Source organism: Neophocaena asiaeorientalis, unplaced genomic scaffold (assembly GCF_003031525.2).
Source record: "Neophocaena asiaeorientalis asiaeorientalis breed wild unplaced genomic scaffold, Neophocaena_asiaeorientalis_V1.1 scaffold325, whole genome shotgun sequence".
Classification (NCBI taxonomy): Eukaryota; Metazoa; Chordata; class Mammalia; order Artiodactyla; family Phocoenidae; genus Neophocaena; species Neophocaena asiaeorientalis.
Window position 1 is genome coordinate 1,211,686 of NW_020172742.1, and position 22,246 is coordinate 1,233,931.

Genomic DNA, 22,246 nt, shown 5'->3' on the forward strand with positions numbered 1-22,246 from the left:
AAAATCTGCACGCTCCAATTTATTGGCACCTCCAGGCATGTGTTAGGTTTGTAAACAGGCCTGAAACGGTGGGCAAAGGTGGCTGGAGGACCTTAGGAGTGGGGTCCAGAGGAGGACAGAAACGACCAAGCCCCAAGCAGCGTCCTGGACCCCTACTCTCCTTCTTCCAGACTTCGGTTGGGGAAGGAGCAAGCGATTGTGAAAATACTCTCCAGCACGAGACAGAGAGTGGATGGGCGTGTAGCCAGCGGCACTGCTGGAATCAAATGTCACTGACTGGCTACAAAAGACTCCTTTGCCATAATGAGAGCCAAGGTCCCAACCAGAGCTTTCACGGGAGAAGAATGAGGAAGGTGTCCCAGTTGGTTCTGGTGCCCAAGAACCTTGCAACTCCTGGGTTCTCAGCAAGGTTGTGCCCGTGGTCAGAAAAATCTATTGAGTGGCTGTCTCCTTGATCCCCAGTGGCCTCTGGCGGCTGCTAGGATGGCAACTTCCCTGGGAACAGCAGAGAATGGGGCGTCTCTGGCTGGTGAGTAGAGAGGCTCAAATGCCAACAGACCCCACCACTGCTGCACTTGCACCCAGGGTGCCCAGTGCCCTGGATGTGGGCACGGAACCCCAAACCAGCACCCTGTTAGCTTCCCAAAGAGCCAGGACTGGCTGGTGTTGACACTAAGCGCCCGTCACAGCAACACTGCACTGCCTCCGGGTTCAAAGATGACATCGTCCTCAGTCTCCAGTTATACTGAAGATCTTGTCCTAAATGCTGGGGTTTCGAACACTGGCATTTCAGGGCACGCCTCTCTTCTCCCTGAACATCCAGACCCTGCTAGCTCGTTCTACTGTGCGCGTATGTGCACATGTGTATACAATGCAGTGTGGAGGGAGAAGAGGAAAGCGTGTGTGGAGATCTGGGGCTTTGGGAAGTGCTCTTGCTGTGTCACAGTGAGTCCAAAAATATATATGTGCAAATAAAAAAAGTGCCCCAGAGTGCCACTGAGCTGGCCAGTCCCAGTCGGAAAACCTCTGATCTATAACGGCCTGTATTTAACGACTAAAGGTGTTTCTTGGACACGGTCGTGTTGTACCTCAAGGCTGAGAGGACATCTGACGACACGTTTACCGGGTATTATCACTGCTGGTACTTTTGCTGAAACCAGAAACACCATGTCTCGCAGGAAAACTGAGTAAGAAAACCATGGATTCTTCTGAAACGGTGAGTCAGTGAGAAACAAAAGTTCTGGGAGGTAAGAGATTCCAAGAAATGCATCCTTCAAGCTGGTTGCCTCTGAATTCAGCTCGTCAACATTGTTTTAAGTATTTAATTCAGTGGCTTTTAGCATATTCTCAAAATCGTGCACGTCACTAACCAAAGAAAATTTTCATCACCACAAAGAAAGCCCATATGGCGCTCAGCAGTCACGCCCCACCCACCCCAGCCTCCAGCCCCTGGCAACCACGGTTGTATAATTTGTCTTGGTAATTTTGCCTATTCCGGGCATTTCATATAAACAGAATCATGGAGTGTGTGGCTTTTCGCAAGGCTTCTTTCACTTAGCATGATGTTTTCAAGGTTCATCCATGTTGGAGCCTGTGTCAGTACTTCCTTTCTTTCCATAGTTCAATAACGTGCCATTGCATAGATATACTACGTCTATTTATCCATTCATCGGCTGGTAGGTATTTGGGTTATTTCCATTTTTGGCTATTATGAATTATACTGCTATAAACATTTGTGGACAAGTTTTTGTGTGCATATATGCTTCCGTTTCTCTTGAGTAAATACCTAGGAGTAGTATTTCTGGCTCCTACGGTAATTCTATGTTTAACTTTTTCAGGAACTGCCAAACTATTTTCCAAATTGGCCGCACCATTGTACCTTCCCACGAGCGATGGAGGAGAGCTCCAGTTTCTCTCCATCCTCGCCAGCACCTGTCATTGCCCATGATTAGAGCCATCTTAGTGGGTGTGCAGTGCCATTTCACTGTGATTTTGATTTGCATTTCCCTCGTGAGTAATAATACTGAGCACCTTCTCACGTGCTTATGGGCCACTTATATCTCTTCTTTGGAGAGATACGAAAATGTGTCTATTCACTTGTTTATTCAAATATGTTGCCCATTTTTTAAACTGGGTTATTTGGCTTTTCGTTCTTAAATCGTAAGAGTTCTTGATGTATTCTAGATACAAGTATATGGCTTCCAAATATTTTCTTCCATTCTATGAGCTGTCATCACTTTCTCGATAGCGCCCTATGAAACACAAAAGTTTTGTGCCCCATTTTGATGAGGTCCAATTTATCTATTCTTCCTTTGACTTCTGTTTTGGGTGTCATTATCTAAGAAACCATGGCCTAACCCAAGGTCACAAATATTTAGCCCTATGTTGTCTTCTAAGACTTTTATAGTTTTAGCTCTTACATTTAGGTTGATGCATTTTGAGTTAATTTTTGTATATAGTATGAGGTAGAGGTTCAACCGCATTCTTTTACATGTGGATATCCAGCTGTCCAGGCGCCATTTATCGAAAAGACAATCTCCCCAATTTAATTCTCTTGTCACACTTGTCAAAAATCTATTGGCCATAAACATAAGGGTTTATATCTGAACTCTCTATTCCATTACATTGGTCTATATATCTGTCTTTTTGTCTATATCACATTCTTTTGATTACTGTAGCTTTGTAATAAGTTTTGAACCAGGAAGGGTGAATCCATCAACTCTGACCCTGTTTTTCAAGGTTTATTTGGCTATTCTATTATTTGTGCAATTTCCATGTGAATTTTAGGATCATCTCAGCAATTTGTGCAAAGAAGCCAGCGAGGATTTTGATAGGGATTACACTGAATCTGTAAGATCAACTTGGAGAGTACTGTTATCTTAACAATATTTAAGTCTCTGAGCCATGAACACAGGATGTCTTTCCATTTATTTAAGTCTTCTGTTTCTTTCAACAATATTTTGTAGTTTTCAGGATGTAAGTCCTGCACTTCTCTCATTAAATTTATTCCTTTTCTTTCTGATACTATTATAAATGAAATTATTTCTTAATTTCATTTTCATACTGTTCATCGCCAGTGTAAAGAAATACACTTGATTTTTGTATTGACCTTGTATTCCACAACCTTGAATTCATGTATTAGTTCCAATGCGTTTGTGTGTGCATGTGTGTGCATGAATTCCTTAGAATTTTCTATATACAAAATCACATCATCTGTAAGGAGTTTTACTTCTTTTCCAATCTGGATGTATTTTAAGTATTTAATTCAGTGGCTTTTAGCATATTCTCAAAATCGTGCACGTCACTAACCAAAGAAAATTTTCATCACCACAAAGAAAGCCCATATGGCGCTCAGCAGTCACGCCCCACCCACCCCAGCCTCCAGCCCCTGGCAACCACGGTTGTATAATTTGTCTTGGTAATTTTGCCTATTCCGGGCATTTCATATAAACAGAATCATGGAGTGTGTGGCTTTTCGCAAGGCTTCTTTCACTTAGCATGATGTTTTCAAGGTTCATCCATGTTGGAGCCTGTGTCAGTACTTCCTTTCTTTCCATAGTTCAATAACGTGCCATTGCATAGATATACTACGTCTATTTATCCATTCATCGGCTGGTAGGTATTTGGGTTATTTCCATTTTTGGCTATTATGAATTATACTGCTATAAACATTTGTGGACAAGTTTTTGTGTGCATATATGCTTCCGTTTCTCTTGAGTAAATACCTAGGAGTAGTATTTCTGGCTCCTACGGTAATTCTATGTTTAACTTTTTCAGGAACTGCCAAACTATTTTCCAAATTGGCCGCACCATTGTACCTTCCCACGAGCGATGGAGGAGAGCTCCAGTTTCTCTCCATCCTCGCCAGCACCTGTCATTGCCCATGATTAGAGCCATCTTAGTGGGTGTGCAGTGCCATTTCACTGTGATTTTGATTTGCATTTCCCTCGTGAGTAATAATACTGAGCACCTTCTCACGTGCTTATGGGCCACTTATATCTCTTCTTTGGAGAGATACGAAAATGTGTCTATTCACTTGTTTATTCAAATATGTTGCCCATTTTTTAAACTGGGTTATTTGGCTTTTCGTTCTTAAATCGTAAGAGTTCTTGATGTATTCTAGATACAAGTATATGGCTTCCAAATATTTTCTTCCATTCTATGAGCTGTCATCACTTTCTCGATAGCGCCCTATGAAACACAAAAGTTTTGTGCCCCATTTTGATGAGGTCCAATTTATCTATTCTTCCTTTGACTTCTGTTTTGGGTGTCATTATCTAAGAAACCATGGCCTAACCCAAGGTCACAAATATTTAGCCCTATGTTGTCTTCTAAGACTTTTATAGTTTTAGCTCTTACATTTAGGTTGATGCATTTTGAGTTAATTTTTGTATATAGTATGAGGTAGAGGTTCAACCGCATTCTTTTACATGTGGATATCCAGCTGTCCAGGCGCCATTTATCGAAAAGACAATCTCCCCAATTTAATTCTCTTGTCACACTTGTCAAAAATCTATTGGCCATAAACATAAGGGTTTATATCTGAACTCTCTATTCCATTACATTGGTCTATATATCTGTCTTTTTGTCTATATCACATTCTTTTGATTACTGTAGCTTTGTAATAAGTTTTGAACCAGGAAGGGTGAATCCATCAACTCTGACCCTGTTTTTCAAGGTTTATTTGGCTATTCTATTATTTGTGCAATTTCCATGTGAATTTTAGGATCATCTCAGCAATTTGTGCAAAGAAGCCAGCGAGGATTTTGATAGGGATTACACTGAATCTGTAAGATCAACTTGGAGAGTACTGTTATCTTAACAATATTTAAGTCTCTGAGCCATGAACACAGGATGTCTTTCCATTTATTTAAGTCTTCTGTTTCTTTCAACAATATTTTGTAGTTTTCAGGATGTAAGTCCTGCACTTCTCTCATTAAATTTATTCCTTTTCTTTCTGATACTATTATAAATGAAATTATTTCTTAATTTCATTTTCATACTGTTCATCGCCAGTGTAAAGAAATACACTTGATTTTTGTATTGACCTTGTATTCCACAACCTTGAATTCATGTATTAGTTCCAATGCGTTTGTGTGTGCATGTGTGTGCATGAATTCCTTAGAATTTTCTATATACAAAATCACATCATCTGTAAGGAGTTTTACTTCTTTTCCAATCTGGATGTCTTTTATTTCCTTTTCTTTCCCAACTGCTTCTAAAGTATTAGCTTCTTAAACATTTTTAACCCAAGTTTTAATTGGCTGCCTGTGCCAGACAGTCTCCTAAGAGAATCTCCTGCTCTAGGGCCACCATCTGACAAGCTGGTGCTCAAGGACGCTAGCACCAGTCCACTCAAAGGCAGAAGCACTCTGAGGCCAGGAGGGTATCAGCACCATTACCATCGAGGTCCCATTTCTCATCCCAAGCTCAGAACACTAGGCTTCCGCACACATCTGGTCAACAATCCTATACTTACTACCTTTCACAAGACCCCAAGATAAAGGAGTAAAAAGATACTGGAGTGAAATTACAGGTCCAGGGGAAACAAAACAAAATAAAACCACAACCCATCCAGCAGCCAGATGCAACAGTGGGGTCAGGGCAGCAGGAGTACCCGTGGGAGCCCAGGGTAGATCCGGGGCTCGGCTGATGGCTGAGTCACCCTATCACCTTCCCCCATGGAGACCACTTCCCCACCCCGCTCGAGCCCCCACAAGGTGCGGAGGGGCACAAACTGAAAGGTACCTTATACACACACGTACACGACCACCAATGGCCAGACTGTCCCTGTTGTACAATGCAAGCCAAGAGGGGTGGTCCTGGCCCTGCTGGTCACACCGTGGATGGCTGCGAGCAGCCCCTCTGGCTGGAGCTGTCCGGGCTCAGGACAAAGGTTGACGAGTTGCTCTTTTTGCTGACGCTTGTCTCCCTGGGCCGGCGGCCCTTCAGGCAGCTGGACGAGCAGCAGAGGAAGCGCTGCATGAGTTCGTGGAAGAGGTGGCCCGTGAAGAGCATGTAGATCCAGGGGTTGCAGCAGCTGTTGAGGCTGGCCAGCAGCATGGCAATTATGAAAGCCGAGGCTGCAGGGTGGGGAGGGTGGGGAGAAAGGAGAACAGGGCATCACTGCTGGGGCAGGAAGCATCACCTCCTGAGAACAGAGGCCACAGGCCAGTCACAAGACGGAGAACTAAAGAGACCAAGTCTGCCTGCCTTCCACATCCACGCTCAGGGTGTGCACTCAGCCTAGACCCCACGCCTCCCCCAGCTTAGCCCAGCCCTGGAACATTCCCTGTCCTTTCTCCCAAGCAAAGGTTACCCACCACGGGCTTCCATCGGCACGGCCGCCTGCCCGTCCATTCATCACTCACCCCGCGAGTATCGACTGCCTCCCACTCAGAGTATCCAAGAGCTCAGGGGCAGAGGCTGCTGGACCTAGTTTGTATTCTAGCCCCGCCAGCAACAAATACTTTAACTCCCCAAGAAACTGCTGTTGCCTAACCTTTAAATGGGGATAACAAGAGTCCCCAGATCTCCCGGGAACACTGCGAGGGTGAAAGAGCACCTGCTACCTGAAGGATGCTTAGGAGGTTCCCAAGCAGAGAAGGGAGGAAGGGCGCTTCGGGCAGAAGGAACGGCACGGGCAAAGGCGCAGTGACAAGGAGGCGTGTGCTGCCCTTACAGCTGAGAACACTGAAAGCGTTTCTGTGAAGATACGCCTAAGAGCACTGCTTCAGCCGACAAATAAGACTTGTGCAGGAGAAGGGGACACTAAAGTTATGGGAGGCACTGTGCAGAAGCTATTGCACTGAGGATTTACTGAATTTCAGGTAAAATTAATGATCAGAAATCAACTTCAAGACATTGCTTGTCACAAATTTAAGCTTCAGGGAGGAAGAAAAATTCCTAATCCTAAGTACCTCCAAGTAGGGGGTGGGGTGGGGAGCCTGGGTTTCCTTCAACGGTCTTAATCTGACAAATGTACACACTCCCAGCGGCAGAAGAGGACACAGGCACCCCCCCCAGAAACCCACACGGAAAATGGTGTTCCCAAGAATGCTGTTCACGGCCACACCCTTACGAGTAACGGTAACTGCAAGAAGGCTTGGAAAATCCACTAGTCCGATATTTTCTGCAACAAGTTTCCAAGGAAGAACTCCAGAATTCAAGAGCTCAATCCAGGAAAGAATTTCTCACAGGCCAGCTGGAGTTGCAAGATCTAGACGCCACTGTGGATGCAGACAGAGCACAGAGATGTCTGTCAGCCACGTCTCCAAGCACCAAAGGGGGAGGGTGATTGTTTAAGAGGAATTCAGTGGTTCTCAAAGTGGGGTCCCCAGCTCACCTGGGAACTTGACAGAAGTGTAAATTCTCAGGCCCCACCCTAGATCTAGTGGATCAGACTCCTGGGGGTGAGGCTCAATGATCTGCTATAAACAGTCCTCCAGGGGATTCTGACACACACCCAAGTTTGAGAACATCATCTGCTCTAATTACCTGGTGCACCTGCTGGAACAAAAGAAAGCTACAACATGCAAAGTCCACAAGTCCTGCAAACGAAAATGTTTAGAAAGCAAAGGGTTAGAAAGTAAATCTAATCCTTAGACTAAAATAGTAAAGATAAGTGAAGGGTGGGGTGGGGGGAAGCCAGTACTGTTGAATTCTATGAAAGAGAATGGAAAAAAATATTTGATTTCCATGTGTAAAAAAGGATAAATTTAAGTTTAGAAACCTGGTGAAATATCACAAAGTCTAAAAATATCTCAAAATTATAATTAAACATATAAAATGAAAGAGACAAAATAAACACATAAAAGTCAAATTTTAAAAAGGCATCGAGGGACTTCCCTTGTGGTCCAGTGGTTAAGACTCCGTGCTTCCAGCGCAGGGGGCGCGGATTCGAGCCCCGGTCGGGGGATAAGATCCCACATGCCTCACGGCGCGGTAAAAAGATTAAAAAAAAATTTTTTTTAAAGGCATTGAGAAGTAAAGTGCCAGACACAAGGGAAGAACACAGGCGTACAGAGCTGTGAAATGGGTAGAAGGACGTGTCGGGGATGCAGTTCTCACTTGAACAGAAAGGCAGCATGTTTTACCTCGCTGAATAGAGTTACAAGGCATTATCTTAGCTATTCATGAAAGTTACTCGTCTCACTCTCGACATTTGGATCTTTTAACTTATTTATCCTATTTTTTATAAACAACCTACAGAAATAGTAACCACAAAAAAGTAAACAGTTAATGAATTCCTGAGCAGCCCCACCCGAGTTTTTCCACCTCCAAGTGGCCAGCCTGGATGGGAGGAGTTAGGACCACGGCCAGCACCTCTATCCCCACCTGGTGGCCACAGACACGAATGACCGGCCTGGCCTGGCTCTCGGGGAAGGATGACCCTCTAAGCTGAACCTGCTCGTATCAAGTTGCCAAATGCTAAGGGCACATTTGGACTTTTTTAAAATGTGGCAATATCCTAACCAACCAAAGACGTGGGTTCCCAGCAGTGGAATTTCAAGCTATTTGGGAATAAAACACAGGCTATGGTGGACATTTCAAAGGAAGGATGCTGCAGAAATAAAGGTACAAAGGTGAGACTGCCCAACAGCATTCAGGGGCTGCCAGAGTTGGGAGCGGGGGTGGGTTCACAGGAGAGGAAACTGGAAAGAGCAAGGCTGAGGAGGAGGACCTTGAATCCAGGCTGAGCATGAACTTAAATCTACAGGCACTGGGGAGCCATTGACGGTTTCTGAGCACAAGGACTAACTGCACCTCATCTACTTTCTGCACTTACTTTATCTTCTTTAGGCTATAACATCACCCTTTGCAGTGGCTAGAAAGGCTTCCTGGAATTGAAGAAGGAGAGGAACAGAACAAAGGATGGAAAGCGTCGTCCTTGGCATTTCATGATGCTGCTTCCAAAGGGGCATATGACAATGCAGCAATGTCAACCATGGGAATCACGGCTCAAGCTTGCACAGAACGGAACAGTTTTCAAAGTGGTCTCATCTCCATTTTATACATGAGGAAAGTGAAGCTCGGAGAAGGAGACTGCCTTCCCCAGGGACACACAAGTCACCCTGTGTTCCCACCTGAAAGTAATGAAGTTGGATGTCTTTTAAAGCTAGGTCAGCATTCATACTAGTCAGCTTGGTTCCAGTGACCAAATCCCCTCACTCCCAAAGCAGAGACATGGGCTGACTGGGCAATTGCCCTCATCATATGATTTCAAGGACAGAGTCAGAGAGCAACTTTCTTTTCCTAAAACAGATGTAGGCGCCCTCGGAGGCTAAGCACTGCCCACTCCCCAGTAATGGTCTTTTATATTATTATTATTTTTTTAAATAACTTTATTTTATTCATTTATTTTTGGCTGCGTTGGGCCTTTGTTGCTGCGTGTGGGCTTTCTCTAGTCATGGCGAGCGGGGGCTACTCTTCGTTGCAGTGCATGGGGCTTCTCATTGCGGAGTACGGGCTGTAGGCGCGCGGGCTTCGGTAGCTGTGGGTTGCGGGCTCTAGAGCGTAGGCTCAGTACTTGTGGCGCATGGGCTTAGTTGTTTCGTGGCATGTGGGATCTTCCCAGACCAGGGATTGAGCCTGTGTCCCCTGCATTGGCAGGCGGATTCTTAACCGCTGTGCCACCAGGGAAGTCCCGTAATGGTCTTTTAAAATCCGGGAGGGGAAACCCATTGCCTCCTATCAGATCACCATCCTTCCTGGCAGAAATGTCTCCTGGTCTGGACGAGGGGCCAGCAAACAGCCCACGGGCCAAACCCCACCTGCTGCTTGTTTTTGTAAATGAAGCTTTACTGAAACACAGCCACATCCATTCATTCATGTATTGTCAGTGCCAGCTTTCGCACTACAAGGGCAAAGCTGAGTAGTTGTTACAGAAACCTTATATCCTGCTAGCCTCAAATATTTACTGTTTGGCCTTTTACAGAAAAAGTTAGCCAATCCTTGATCTAAATGCCTGTAGGAGAAGATGTTAAAAAGCAGAAGGAAAGGGTTCAAAAAGGGGAGGGGCAGATGCACAGGGTAAGCTGAGCTCACTTCTCCTCACACCACCAGAAGCAGAAGTGGGTGATGCCTTTACTTTTAAGTACCCAGACCTCCCACAAACCCTGGCTCGGCCACCTTGCACCTGGGGCCAGAAGGTAACACCCTGTCCCGGGCAGCCCACGTCCAGTGCCTGCTGCACACCAGGGCACCAAGGTCCGCCCCGTGCCTGTGTGCCAGCTGCTCTGAAGAGCTACCAAGCTCCTGGCGACAATGGCCCCAGCCACATTTTCCATAAAGCAGAGCGACGGTGACATCAGTGTGGATAAAAGGCGGCCCTGGAAACCAGAATCGACAGACTCATCCAAGAGAGGTGTGGTCAGCAGCCAGCACCTCCTGGGGGGGTCTGGCCACTGGGGAGCCCCTCACAGAGGATCCAGATGCAAACCCGTGGGGTGTGAACCCCCCTCCCACCCACTCATTTCTCTGAGCCACCTCTACTGTCTGAGTTTTAATATCCTCATCTGTGAAATGGAGGTGACGCCCTCAAGGATGTGGAGAAAATTGAAAAAAAAAAAAAGTGTGAAAGGGCTTTGTAAACGGCAAAGTGTTTGTTCAAGTTATCGTATTATTACTTACAGATACGAAATATGATCAACTGTGTATAACTTTTTATCGCCCAAGGTTGGGGACTCCTAATCTAACGTTGATTCAAGAAACTGTCCTTTACCCTCTTCTCCCCGACTTCAAAATTAAAAAAAATGAAACAAAACAAAATGAAAACCCGGAGCCCTGAGATTGGATTACATGACCCCAAAGGAACTCTAGATAGTCCGTTTTGGAAAAACCCAAAAGGGACGGGGGCTGCAACCATGTGCAAGAGCGGGATTTCAGGGTCTCCACCGGGAGAGCTGGTTCTCACCCGTCTCTTCCACTCCATTCGGTAAAAGGAACACTTGTCCCCCAGGACTGAGCCCTGAGGGCCTGCTAAAAGCTCTCTCTGGTCCTGGCAGAGAAGGAAGGTCGAGTGGGAGGCGCCGGGCCAGGGATCGGCCCTCACACCTGCCTGGCCTGAGCTTAGGGCATGGGGCAGGGGGTGGGGGGGGGGTGGAAAACCTGGGGACATGACCTCAGGGGATTTACAAACTCAGGTGGGAAAGAGAGAAGCACAGACAGGCCCTCCAGTCAACAGGGAGCTGCAGAACTCGGGGAGGGGCGGGGGGCCCACGGCTGGGGACTAGGGGTGATCTTCAAGTGGGGGCTCCTACGTGCCAAGCAGAGGACTGAGCGGGAATGGCCACACGCCAACGGCAAACGTCCCCTGCTGGGCATTTTACCCCTGGGACAAAGACACCATACTGAACTTCCACCTGGCGCCCTCACTCACGGGGGAGGTGGACAGCCGAGGGCCATGCGAGGACAGGGTGCCCCCCAGCAGTCACCCACCCACCAGCCCGGCTTTACTCAAGCCCTAAGAAGTCCCCTGTTCGGATTTCCCGGCACTGCCCCCGCCCGTCACCATCGCGTCACCCTGGGCTCGAATTAGCCCAGAACAGCTGATGGGGCACCTGGCCACACGGCCTCTCCGGCTGCGCCGTTCCTGAGGCAACGAACACGTGTCACATACAATTCAAAGACCGGTGGCTCAGCTGACACCTCTCATCTGAATCCGGTCAAGCTCATCCACCTTCCTAAGAGGCTCTCACGCCACAAACCAATCACTTGGTTCAAGGTCTCCTCCCCGCCGCCCAGATCCTGAAGCAGGTCTCCCTCACAAGGAATCTAAATCTCTTATTCCTTTAGGAGCTACATGAGAATTTGGGAGTTGTGGTGTACAGAGGGCTTTTTTAAAAATGTTTTTTGAATGTGCACTTACATAAGGATTGAATACTAACATGTATTCCATGGCACCTTCTTTGAAGAGACCACCATTCTACCACACTGGAATTGTAAAAGTCACAGATGTGTGATCTCACCATGTGTAAGGTCAGGAAGCAGAGCTAAATTCGTGGGCTACAGAGCTTTAAATGGTCTTCTGTGATGTCACTGCTCTGGGGAGATGTGGGGCCCACCGGGCAAGACCTGAGGAATAACCACATCCTAGAAGCAGAAGAGCTGGGGCTTCCTGTGAACAACCAGCCCTTCTCTACCCTTCAGAGAATGAAAGGGCCCTGCCGCCACCTTGGGCCACACGTGTAAAGGCAAGCCACATGTTTTGGTCACAGAGATGATACATTAAAGCCTCATTACTCAATGTGCAGTCAACAGGCCAGCTGCAGGGGCCCTGCACAGGCATCACCTGGGAAATTGTTAAAATACAGACTCATGGGCCTCACCCAGACCTACTGAATCAGAATCTGCGCTTTAACAAGCTCCCCCACGTGATCTGTGTGCACACTGAAGCATGACAAGTATTCCTCCAATACAGGGAAAGAAAATAAAGTAACTGTTCAATGATCTCATCAGGGAATGTGCATCTGCTTCTCTGCACAGCCAGCTCCTACTCACCCTTCAAAACCTTTTGCAAATGTTGCTTCCTCTCTGAAATCTTCCCGATTTTTTCCTAGGGAGACTGAATCAATAAATGCCTCCTGGGGGCTCTCACAGTACTTGATAAACGAATACCTCTCTCACAGCATCATCCCTTCATACTGTCATTATTCATGTTAATAATCTGTGGTTGCGGACTGTGTCTCATTTGTGGCTCTGTCCTTGGCTGCTAGCAGAAACTGGAAAATGGGAAATGTTCAATAAGGAACTAAGTTGAAGTGAGCATGAAATTAGCAGACAGGAAGTCCTGATAAATCAGCCACCGACACTAGTGTGTTGGAAAAGCAAAAAGACAATTTCCCTGCCTGACAATGGGAGATGGGCCCCTAACAAGATGACTGGACTCAAATGCAATTCCCTCTGGGAAATTAAGTTCACAGTCAGATATCAAGGTCAGGCAGAGAGAAAGAGAAAGAAAGAGAAATGAGTAGGAGTGACCATTAGAGTGTGAGGCATGGGCCGTGGAGGGCAGAGGCCCGTGGTACTGCAGCATCTGGCAAAGGGTGGGAGGTGCCAGCTCCCAGTAGAGTAAGGAGGAAGGTGCTGGCAGAGGGTGCCCCTCAGTGGCCAGGAATCAGGATCACCGGAACCAGGAATCGGGCTGGGACACGGAAGACCGCCTGGTCACACCTCCTTCCCGCCCGTCCCTCATGCGAGGGTCCCCTTGGGTTTCCAAACCCAGAGCTAGAACCTCCCCACCTTGCCTCCTACTGTCTCCTCCAGGCAAGGCCTTAACTTCTCTTGACCTCTTAACAATGCCCTTGTTCCCAGCATCCCCGGGCTTGCCATCACTCAACAAAGACTGCAGCCCCTCAGTGAAACTGTGCTCCTGAGCTCACGACAACCTGCATCCCCTCAGCTGCACGCACTGACCCCAGGACGCTGAAACATCTTGAAATCTCTCTGTTTTTAAAGCATTGATTGAGCACTTACTACATGCCAGGCCCTGTGCCACCAGCACACTCCACCCGGCCCACAACCTAAACCCTATTCTTAACCCCAGCAAACAGCCCCAGACAGTTCCAGTCAGCCACCCAGGGGGACGGCTGCTGCTCCACCTGGCCACACCCGGGGACAGAACCATCCCGGCAGAAGCTGGGGGCGTCCCTCCCAGAGACCAACCTTGGCCTCACTGTCCCACGTCTATGCGTGTGCCAGCTGCTGGCCACAGGAGGGCAGGGGAGGGACTGGGGAGGGGTCCTTGCCAACCCTCCTCATAGGAGGACAAATTGAGGCAGAGGTTGTGTGGACAGGACCCTTGGGAGGCGCTGAATCACTGCTTATAGAATGAACGCACTGGAGGAGGAAGGAGACCCTCAGGTGGGGGGAACAGGGAAAGCTTCACGAGAGTCAGGACTGGACGAAGCTGCCTTGCCCAGTTGTTCAGGTTGCGCACTGCACAGCTCCTAGGAATACCATTCTCACAGACCACTCTCATTCTCAGGTTCCTTAAATGGAACCCCCTGGAGTTATGCACAAAGCAGCCCACACAGTGGACTTGGGCTCTGCTCTCCGCCCTATCGTCGGGTCGCCTGACCAGCAGGCCGCTCCAGGGTATGTGGTCCACCCACACCTCGGGCACAGTGTCCTTGGAAAGGCAGGGTGGGCGGGCAGCCACACCGGAGGGGCCACAGTTCCACAAAAACCGGGAGGTGCTGGCAAGCTCGTTTCACAGACGGGGGAAACACTTAAAACTAGGCTTCCTGTGCATTTCAACCTTCCTCCTGGTACCTTCCCGGGCAGAAGCTTGATTGCTCCCAGTGCTGGGGCGCTCACTTCTTCACCAAGTAGCCAACCCTACGGCCAGAGCGCTGCCTAGAGAGCTTTCTTTTCTCTTGAGTCCAGCTCTGTACACCCACCCCAGCCCCGTAACGCGCACCTTCCTCTTCCCATACCCTACACATTTGTTCAACAAGCACCGCTTGAGCTCGGACAGGTGGCCCGCCTTGTGCTGGGCACTGGGCACACACCAGTGAACAGGACAGGTGGTGCCCCCGCTGTGACAAGGCTCACAGTCCAGCTCTCTGGCTTTCACGAGCTTCTCCACATACTAAACCTCCCCGGACACACCGCCTACCATCCAGCAGACTCTGCTACCACCCCAGGCCCCTCCACCCAGGCTCTCAAGAGAAAAACGTCTAGTTCCTCCAGCTCAAATCCCTGCCGAGATTCTCAAAGTCAATCCCACGAAGGCAAACAAAACATTTAACAACTAGAATGGGGGGAGGAGAGAAGAGTGACATTGACCACATGGCCCCCCCAGGTGCCACGGGTCACACCATGTCACCCTCGTATCAGCCCCACGAATAGACTTGCTATCCTCATTGTAAGAGAGGAGGAAGAAGCTGAAGCTCAGAGAAGGGAGACCACCTGCTCGAGGACACACAGGAGAAAGTGGGAGGGCGGGCTCCAAACACAGGCCAGTCACGTGGCTCCAACACCTGCTCTTTCCCTGCACGGGGACCTGGGAACCTACAGCGCCCACCCGCGGTCTCCACCAAATGGATCCATCATCCATCTTCATCTCCTCCCTGAGAACCACTCCGGGGTCAGACTCCTTGGGACCAGCAGCAAAGCAAGTTCCATCGAGTTCAAGGGAAAAGGCCAGTGCCAAATCTTTGGCTGTGCAATTCGATCCTGAAAGTTCCATCCGGGGCTTGTCCAAACCTGCCAGGGGTGTCTGGTCCCAGCCCTCCTTCTGCAGCGTCACCAGTCACACCAAAGCAGGGCCCTACCAGCATGTGGCTTCTCTGAAACGGGGTGTGGCGAGGGGGGCTCATTACATTACCACAACCCTCCCCTTGCTTTTTTCTCCTCTCCCTGCTTTTCTCTCTGAACAATGCAAATACTGAAATTGAGAGTCCTCCTCTTTGCGTTGGCTCTTACGAAAGGAAGCCCCACGTGCAGCTCACCCCCTGCCCCGGACGGAGACTTCATAATTGCTATTATTGTATTACCATTTCTCTAACCTTTTCCCCCGTTCTTCCCAGCTTCCTCACGTCCATTTTATCTTGCTGTGGCACCCGAATCTTTGGGCCCCCCTCAAATTATTTTTGGAACAAGGTGAGCTCTAAACCCACAAAGTCAGAACTTGGAGTGACTGAAGGTGCTCAAGGGGAGAGATGGGAAAAGCGCGCTGGATTTTGAGGGAATTGCAGGGGAGGAAACCCTAAGGAAGGAGGGACCTGGAGTCCTGTGGTGGCCACGAGGCCAGCTGCCAAGACACGTGTGACTTCTCCAGCCGCCCTGTTGGCCCCGACCCATGGTCAGGGGTTAAGGAGCTGCTCGCTGGCCCAGAGGCTTTCGTGATGAAGCTGACAGCAGGAACTAGGCCCCACTCCTGCGTCCCTGAGGCTGCCTGCCCCCGGGCTGCTGGAAAGAACGTCTCGCTGTTCACAAGGGCTCCCTGGATTTCCACTCGCCAGGAGATGAGCAGAGCCAGGGGCCCTGATCTAGAGAGTTTGTGTTCTGGTAAATTCCCTTCCTCCTGGACAGGGAAGTGAGGGCTGTGCATCAATTCCACTTTGCTGATCAAAAGCTCAAGCAGCTCGAATGTCCCTGTCTTGTTCCTTCCTTACTACTTGCCCAGAGCCTCGAGACTGAGTCACGTCTCCGAAGTGACTGTAAACACAATTGTTCTGATCCCAGCCTGCTACTCGTAATTATCCAGGTTAAGGCCAAGTGGGCACAAGGCGTGCTTCTGGCTCAGCCCACATCCCCGGACCCTGCAGCCCTGAGGCCGAGGCGCGACTTGACCAGGCCAGCGGCAGGTGCCCAAGTCCTCTGTGGTCGGTGAGCCGGGAGCCCGCTCCTGACAGCACTCAGGGAGGGAGTGCTGGCAGCAGCGGCATCAGGACTCTCCTGTCTTCTGCGTTTGTGCTCTCCTCAGAGCAGCCAAGGCAGAATGCCAAGGGGGACCCGGAAGACCTGGGTGTTTCACGTGCCACCACCCTTTCCCCTGAACCAGGAAAGGAGCGAAGAGAAACAGGACCTGAGGCTCCTGGAGCCCGAGGAGAAGCCCGTCTCCGCTGCACGTCTCCCCTCCCACCCCAACCACCCCCCCTGAAATCCTCAGGTGGCCACATGTACCCAAAATGCCTCTGGCCCCACTTTAGCTGGGAACTCCCTCTCGCTCTCTCTTCCTGTACCTCGTTTTTAAGACAGGAAAGTGAATTGTTCGATAAGCTTTTCAAGTGTAGAAAAGATCTAAACTTTCCTGAGTGACCATGACCTGCGTTGACCATGTACTCATTCTCTAGGGAGGAAAGTGAGGAGAAGCACAGGTGCAGTCATGGCGGAAGGGAGCGGGGAGGGAGGAGAAAAGTCACCAGGGAGAAAATGAACAGGAGAGGCGAGGGGATGGCAAAGAGAGAGAAGCAGACTATCTGCAGAATGGATGAACGCAAGGAGAGAGAAGAAGACCCTTCAGTGAGTCAAGGTTGGAGGGAGGCCTAGATGCCAAGTCTCCCCAACAGCAGCTCTAAAGGTCTCACTTCCTTAAGGGCTGCTGTCTGAGCTCCTCAAGACCTGGGTCAAGCAGCTCTTCAGATCCCACCCAGGAAACAGGCGTGGCCTGATGCCTTGTCTGGAAACACCCACTACCGGCTTCTGCCCAACCCAACTCCCCAGTCACGTGCCCTTCAGAAGAAGCCTGATGCTGCAGGGATGAGGTGGGGGCAGGGAACCCCAGTTCTAGTCCCCTCCCGTTTGCTGTGTGATCTGGAGCCAGTGCCTTCCCCTCTTTGGACCGCCGAACCCCTTCTGCAAGGTGCTCCCAGGGGCAGCACCACAAAGCCAGGCTGGCTGTGCTGACTCTTCACAGCAATCCTCACCTGCAAACCACCCAGCCGGGCACACCCCAGGCGCTCAATAAATGCTGAGTGATAACTGCTCTGGCCACTACGGCCAACACTGGGCTAACTGGGACGGCTGGGGCAAGCAAGGAGTCTGTGGTTTGAGGAAGAGAGCAAAGCAAAGTTATCCAACTTCATGAAGGAAGATTTCAGCTTCCACGGAATGGCTGTGCTGGAGACTACTGCTAGCAATAGTGATTCTATCCAGAAACGGGACATTTGCGCTATCTCAAGGGCAGAAGGGGTGAAAGCAAACCCCTCGGGTCTTTCCTTACAAGCATTTGAGCCGCGGGCATCCCAGCGCAGTGTTACGTGCTTACCCTCAAACCAAAAGGTTAAGTCATTCACCACCACTGATCATCCCTCCTATTCTTTGCTAATGAGCTACCTGAATTGTCCGTGGTGAAGGCTGAAGGCGGGAGCTGCCTGGGGGTCCCAGCCGCAAAGCGACGGCTACAAGTCGGACCCGAGGCGCTCTGCTCCCCCAAGATCCCTCCCCACAAAGCCTTCCATTCTACCTTCTCCTCCCGGTCTCCCGGCCACCCTCAGCCCTGACCTCCCAGTCCTTCAATCTGGAGAGGGCGTTCACCGCCTCCCGAAATCCCCCAGCCTCCCCGGTCAAATGGGAAAATCTGCGTCCCCTTTCCCTTCCCTGCCCGTCCCCGCCCCCGCCCCCCACCCCAGGAGAAGCGCCATCTCTGTTCCTGAGCACCGCCAGCCCCGCGCCTGCCCGCCGTCCCCGCGGTACTCACCTCCGCGCGGCACAGCTCGCCGTCTCCACTGGGCGACGGGCTCAGGACTAGTCTCCGCACCCTGACGGTGCCCCGCCCCGCAGCTTCTCAGCACTTGCTGGGGAGGAATCCAATCGCCCACCTCCCGCTGCTCTTGATCCAAACCAGACCTCGGGCTCAGGTTGACTTGAACTTAAAGTGGAAGCTCAACGTAAAGTGAACTTTACGTGGCAGGAGCTTGAGCTTGGGCCTGGGTTGGAAACTCGGCTCCCCTGCTTCGCTAAGCAGGTGGAAAAGGCCAGTCACTGGAACCTCAGTTTCCTGGTCCATAATAGTGAACCAAATATGTAGCCCAAAGACTGTGCTAGGGATTTTCCGTGCATTTCCTCATTTCATTCCCCTGCTGCTGGGGAGAGCTAGTACTTTTTTCATTTTTGCTATTTTACAGAAAGGGAAGTCAAGGCTCAGGGAAGTTACGCCCCAAATCACTAGGCCAGCGGACGACGGGGCCATGACTCAAATCCCCCCATGAGACCCCCAGAACAGAACGGCCCCTGGACGTTCAGATGCAGCAGGACCATGGCCCCGCCCCGCCGCGCGCCCTCCTCCCGCTTTCCCGCCAGCGCTACCTTCCTTGGGCGCCTCGGCGTCCCAGACGCTCCACATCTGCACGAAAAAGAATGGCGTCCAGCACACGATGAAGGCCAGCACGATGATGAAGGTCATTTTGACCGTGCGGATCTTGGCCTTGGAGATGAGCTTGACGCTGCTGACGCGGGCCAAAGCCCCGCGCCCCGCGCAGTCCGCCGCCGCGCCCTCGGGTCCCGCGGCCGCCTCTGCCGCCGCCGCCGCCGTCTTGAGCCGCAAATTCTGCCAGATCTTGAAGGTGATGAGGCCGTAGCAGGCGGCAAGCACGATGACGGGCACGATGTAGACGGCAAGCGTGATCCACGTGATGTAGGCCTTGGGCCCCCAGGGCTGGATGAAGACGGCCCAGCAGTCGAAGACGCCATCGGCCACCTCGCGCAGCGAGAAGATGTGCACCTGCGGCGCGCTGGCCACCAGGCAGCCCAGCCATGTGGCGAGCACGGCCAGACGGTCGGTGCGGCGGCGCAGCACGCGCAGCGGCTGGCAGATGGCCAGGCAGCGGTCGAGCGACATGAGCAGCAGGAGGTAGGTGGAGGCGAACATGCCCACCACCTGCAGGTACTTGACGAGGCGGCATAGCAGGTCGGGTCCGTAGAAGCGGAAGGTGATGTCCCACAGCAGCTGCGGCAGCACCTGGAACACCGCCACCACCAGGTCGGCTATACTCAGGTGCTTCATGAAGAAGAAGAGGCGCGAGTGCTTGCGGCGCGTGGTGCGCAGCGCCAGCAGCACGCACGCGTTGCCGCTCAGCGCCAGGAAGAGGATGAGGCACAGCACGGCCACCTCCACCCGCGCCAGGGCCTCGTTGCGCTGTGGCGGCCCAGCGGTGAGGTTGCCCTCGGCCCCCGGGGGCGCCGCGCTCCCGTTGACCGCCTCGGCGCTCCAGTTGGCGGCAAGCGCACCCTCCATGACGGTGGCCGCCGCCGTGCGCCCCAGGCCTTCGAGCCCTTTAAGGCGTGGCGCGCGGGGCGGGGCCCGACGCGCAGCCCGGGCGTGCCTGGGGGCTCCTGGGTTCCACTCCCTGAGACTCCGCGGAGCGATCTGACGGATCGGCCTCTGAAACAAACCCCGAGGGCCGTGAGAAAACGCACGCTTCTTTGCCGACGCCTGTGCGGCTCAGCTGTCCCCTTCCCAGGAACCCCAAATCATCTAGGACTAGGGTCACAACCGCCGGTCCTGGGGTTGCTCAGCCGCTGCCCTAGAAATCCCCGTTTCAGGTACCTCCCTCTGAGACACGAAATGAGCGGGAATGCCGGAACCGCAGTTCCTTGAGAAAGTCGCTTCCAATGAAGGAGACGGAGACGGAGGATTAAAATCAGTTTCCTCCGGGACTGGGACTTCTAAGCCAGCCACCTCCCCTAGGGATCCCCCCAACTAGCTACCCACACCCCAGAACCCACAGCACAGCCACATCTCCTAGTAAACCCTACTCCAGTTGCTCCCTCCGGAGACCCCCCCAAATAGCCACCTGCCTGGGAAACCCAGCTCAGGACCAGCCCCCTTCAACCCCCCATTTCTAAAATGCCTAGCCAGCCACCCCTGAACTTCCACAACAGTTGCTTCTTTGGAACCCAGTCCAGTGGTCCATCCTGGAGGCACTCCTGGCTCAATACTACCCAGGACGCCCAAACGCTGTTCCCAGTACCGCTCTGGCCTAGACACCTCTCGCGGTTTTCCTCCCCAGCCCAGCATCCTGGAAAGTTCGGGAACTCGACACGTGTCTTGCCTCCCGACAGCCGGGCGAGGCGGCGCCTCCAGGAACCAGAATCGCAAAGCACCCCACCACCTCCACCCGCGTCCCAGGGGCCCCACCAGCCCCAGCCATTCCGTCCACCCGTGCGCAGGACCCAGCTACCTGCACCGAGTCGTTAGGCGAACCTAAAGTTGGCTCCCTGGGGAAGTTGCACCGCCGCTGACAGCTCCAAAGCCGCTTGCGCTCCCGGCCCAGGTTGAGGTGGCTGCTGCCGGTACCCAGTGTGATAGGATGCTGAGGGCTCGGACTCTGGATCCTGGGCTGGAATCCCCTCGCCCGCAGCCTGACTGGTCGCTGGATAGGGACTGGAGGCGAGCGAAGAGCGCTGCCGAGGCTGTGCGCGCAGACGGAGTCAGGGCGCGGCGCTGCCGGCCGGTGGCCCGCTTTCCTGCAGCGGGTGGCACGGGCTGCACCACCCCACAGATCCGCTAGGAGGCGCGGGAGGCCGGCCTTGCCGACCCCCGCCGAGCGGTGTAAACTCGCCCAGCCTTGCCCCGGCGCGGTAACAAACAGGCTAATTGCACAGCGGCTTCAAGCAGCAAGAGGGAAGGAGCTCGTAAATAATCCGCTTGGTTTCTTCCTTTCTTGGTTTAGAAGCTCCTGACTCTCAGGCAAATGGGAGGCTTGGATAGCAGTGTCTTCCTGTTGACAGTGATGAAATTACAAAAGCATTTAACTGGTATTTCCCAATCATCAGGTCAGCTTCAGGGCTTCCCCACCGACCCCTTCCCCGGAGCTTGATGTAATGGATTCAGCTCTGAATTCAAGTTATGTCCTTGCTTTGGAATACTTTTGTTCCTATTTTCATTCATAGGGAATTAGAAATACTTTCTGTTCCAATCAGCACTGGGAGAGGTGTTCATTCTTCAGGTAGTTTTAGGGGAAGATCTCAAGCCAAAAAAAAACTATCTTCATTTTAAAGTGATTCTGCTCGTCTATGGCCCAAAGCCATTTCTGCCTCTTTGCCATGCTTCAAAATTAAAATCCTAAAAAGTGTCAAAGGAATATGTAATGTTAAAGACGTCTTCTCTGACTCCTAGCTCTTTTTCTATTCTAAAATCATTTTTTGAAGTAATTTACAGTGACCAAGAATTAAGGCAGGAAAACAAAGTGAGGATTCAGAAGTGGACAAGGCTCTTTAAAAATTATTAAATGCACATCTCCTCCTGACATTCCTCTTACCCCTCTTTTAATCTTGTGGCTAGAATACAGTTAGCCAAGGACAGGGTTTCCACAATTACAGCTCTCTGCCAAGACATCCTGGGAAGAGACCACTGCTGCCATCCTGGGCCCAGGGTTCTAGGTGAGAGAGCATTCCAGGATAGGCCTGGGAATTTCGACACGATCATGAAGCGGTGAGAGACAAAAGTTGTCTTTTTCTTGCCCTAGAGAGTTGTGTCATAATATTGTTTAAAGACAAAACTCAACTGAATAAATGTTAAAGATTTTACTGGCTTTATTCAATGATTCGTGAGTTAGGCAGCATCCAATCTAGCGCATATAAAGGAGCTCTGAGGAGCTGTACAAAATGACAGACTTTTATAGGCAGAAGGGAGTGGAAACAAGGAAGTTATGCTAGGCCAAGAGCAGACTGGTTATTGCAAGGTTACTTTGCCTATAGAGGATGGCAGGGGTCAAGCAAGCAGATTACCTAACTCGAGCTGATCAGGTGATTCCTGCTTGACTGGTTTAAAATTCCATCTCTGGGACAGCCAAAA

The 22,246-nt window shown here is 51.0% G+C and overlaps 1 protein-coding gene across 2 annotated transcripts in view; it reads right to left on the minus strand.

The window, feature by feature from the left end:
* OXTR (oxytocin receptor) overlaps positions 1-20,710 on the minus strand; it is a 104,869-nt gene extending 84,159 nt beyond the window's left edge. The window contains exons 1-3 of one of the 2 annotated variants that reach the window (XR_003002646.1): positions 20,631-20,710; positions 18,757-19,831; positions 5,749-6,083 (exon numbers count right to left, since the gene is read on the minus strand). Coding sequence is in view for 1 of the 2 variants with exons in the window: in XM_024740663.1 (XP_024596431.1) it covers positions 5,836-6,083; positions 18,757-19,684 (1,176 nt within the window). In the remaining variant the exon portion in view is untranslated. Of the gene's footprint in view, positions 1-5,171; positions 6,084-18,756; positions 19,832-20,630 lie in introns of those variants that run through there. The other variant, XM_024740663.1, reaches the window with a different exon arrangement.
* Positions 20,711-22,246: the final 1,536 nt, after the last annotated feature.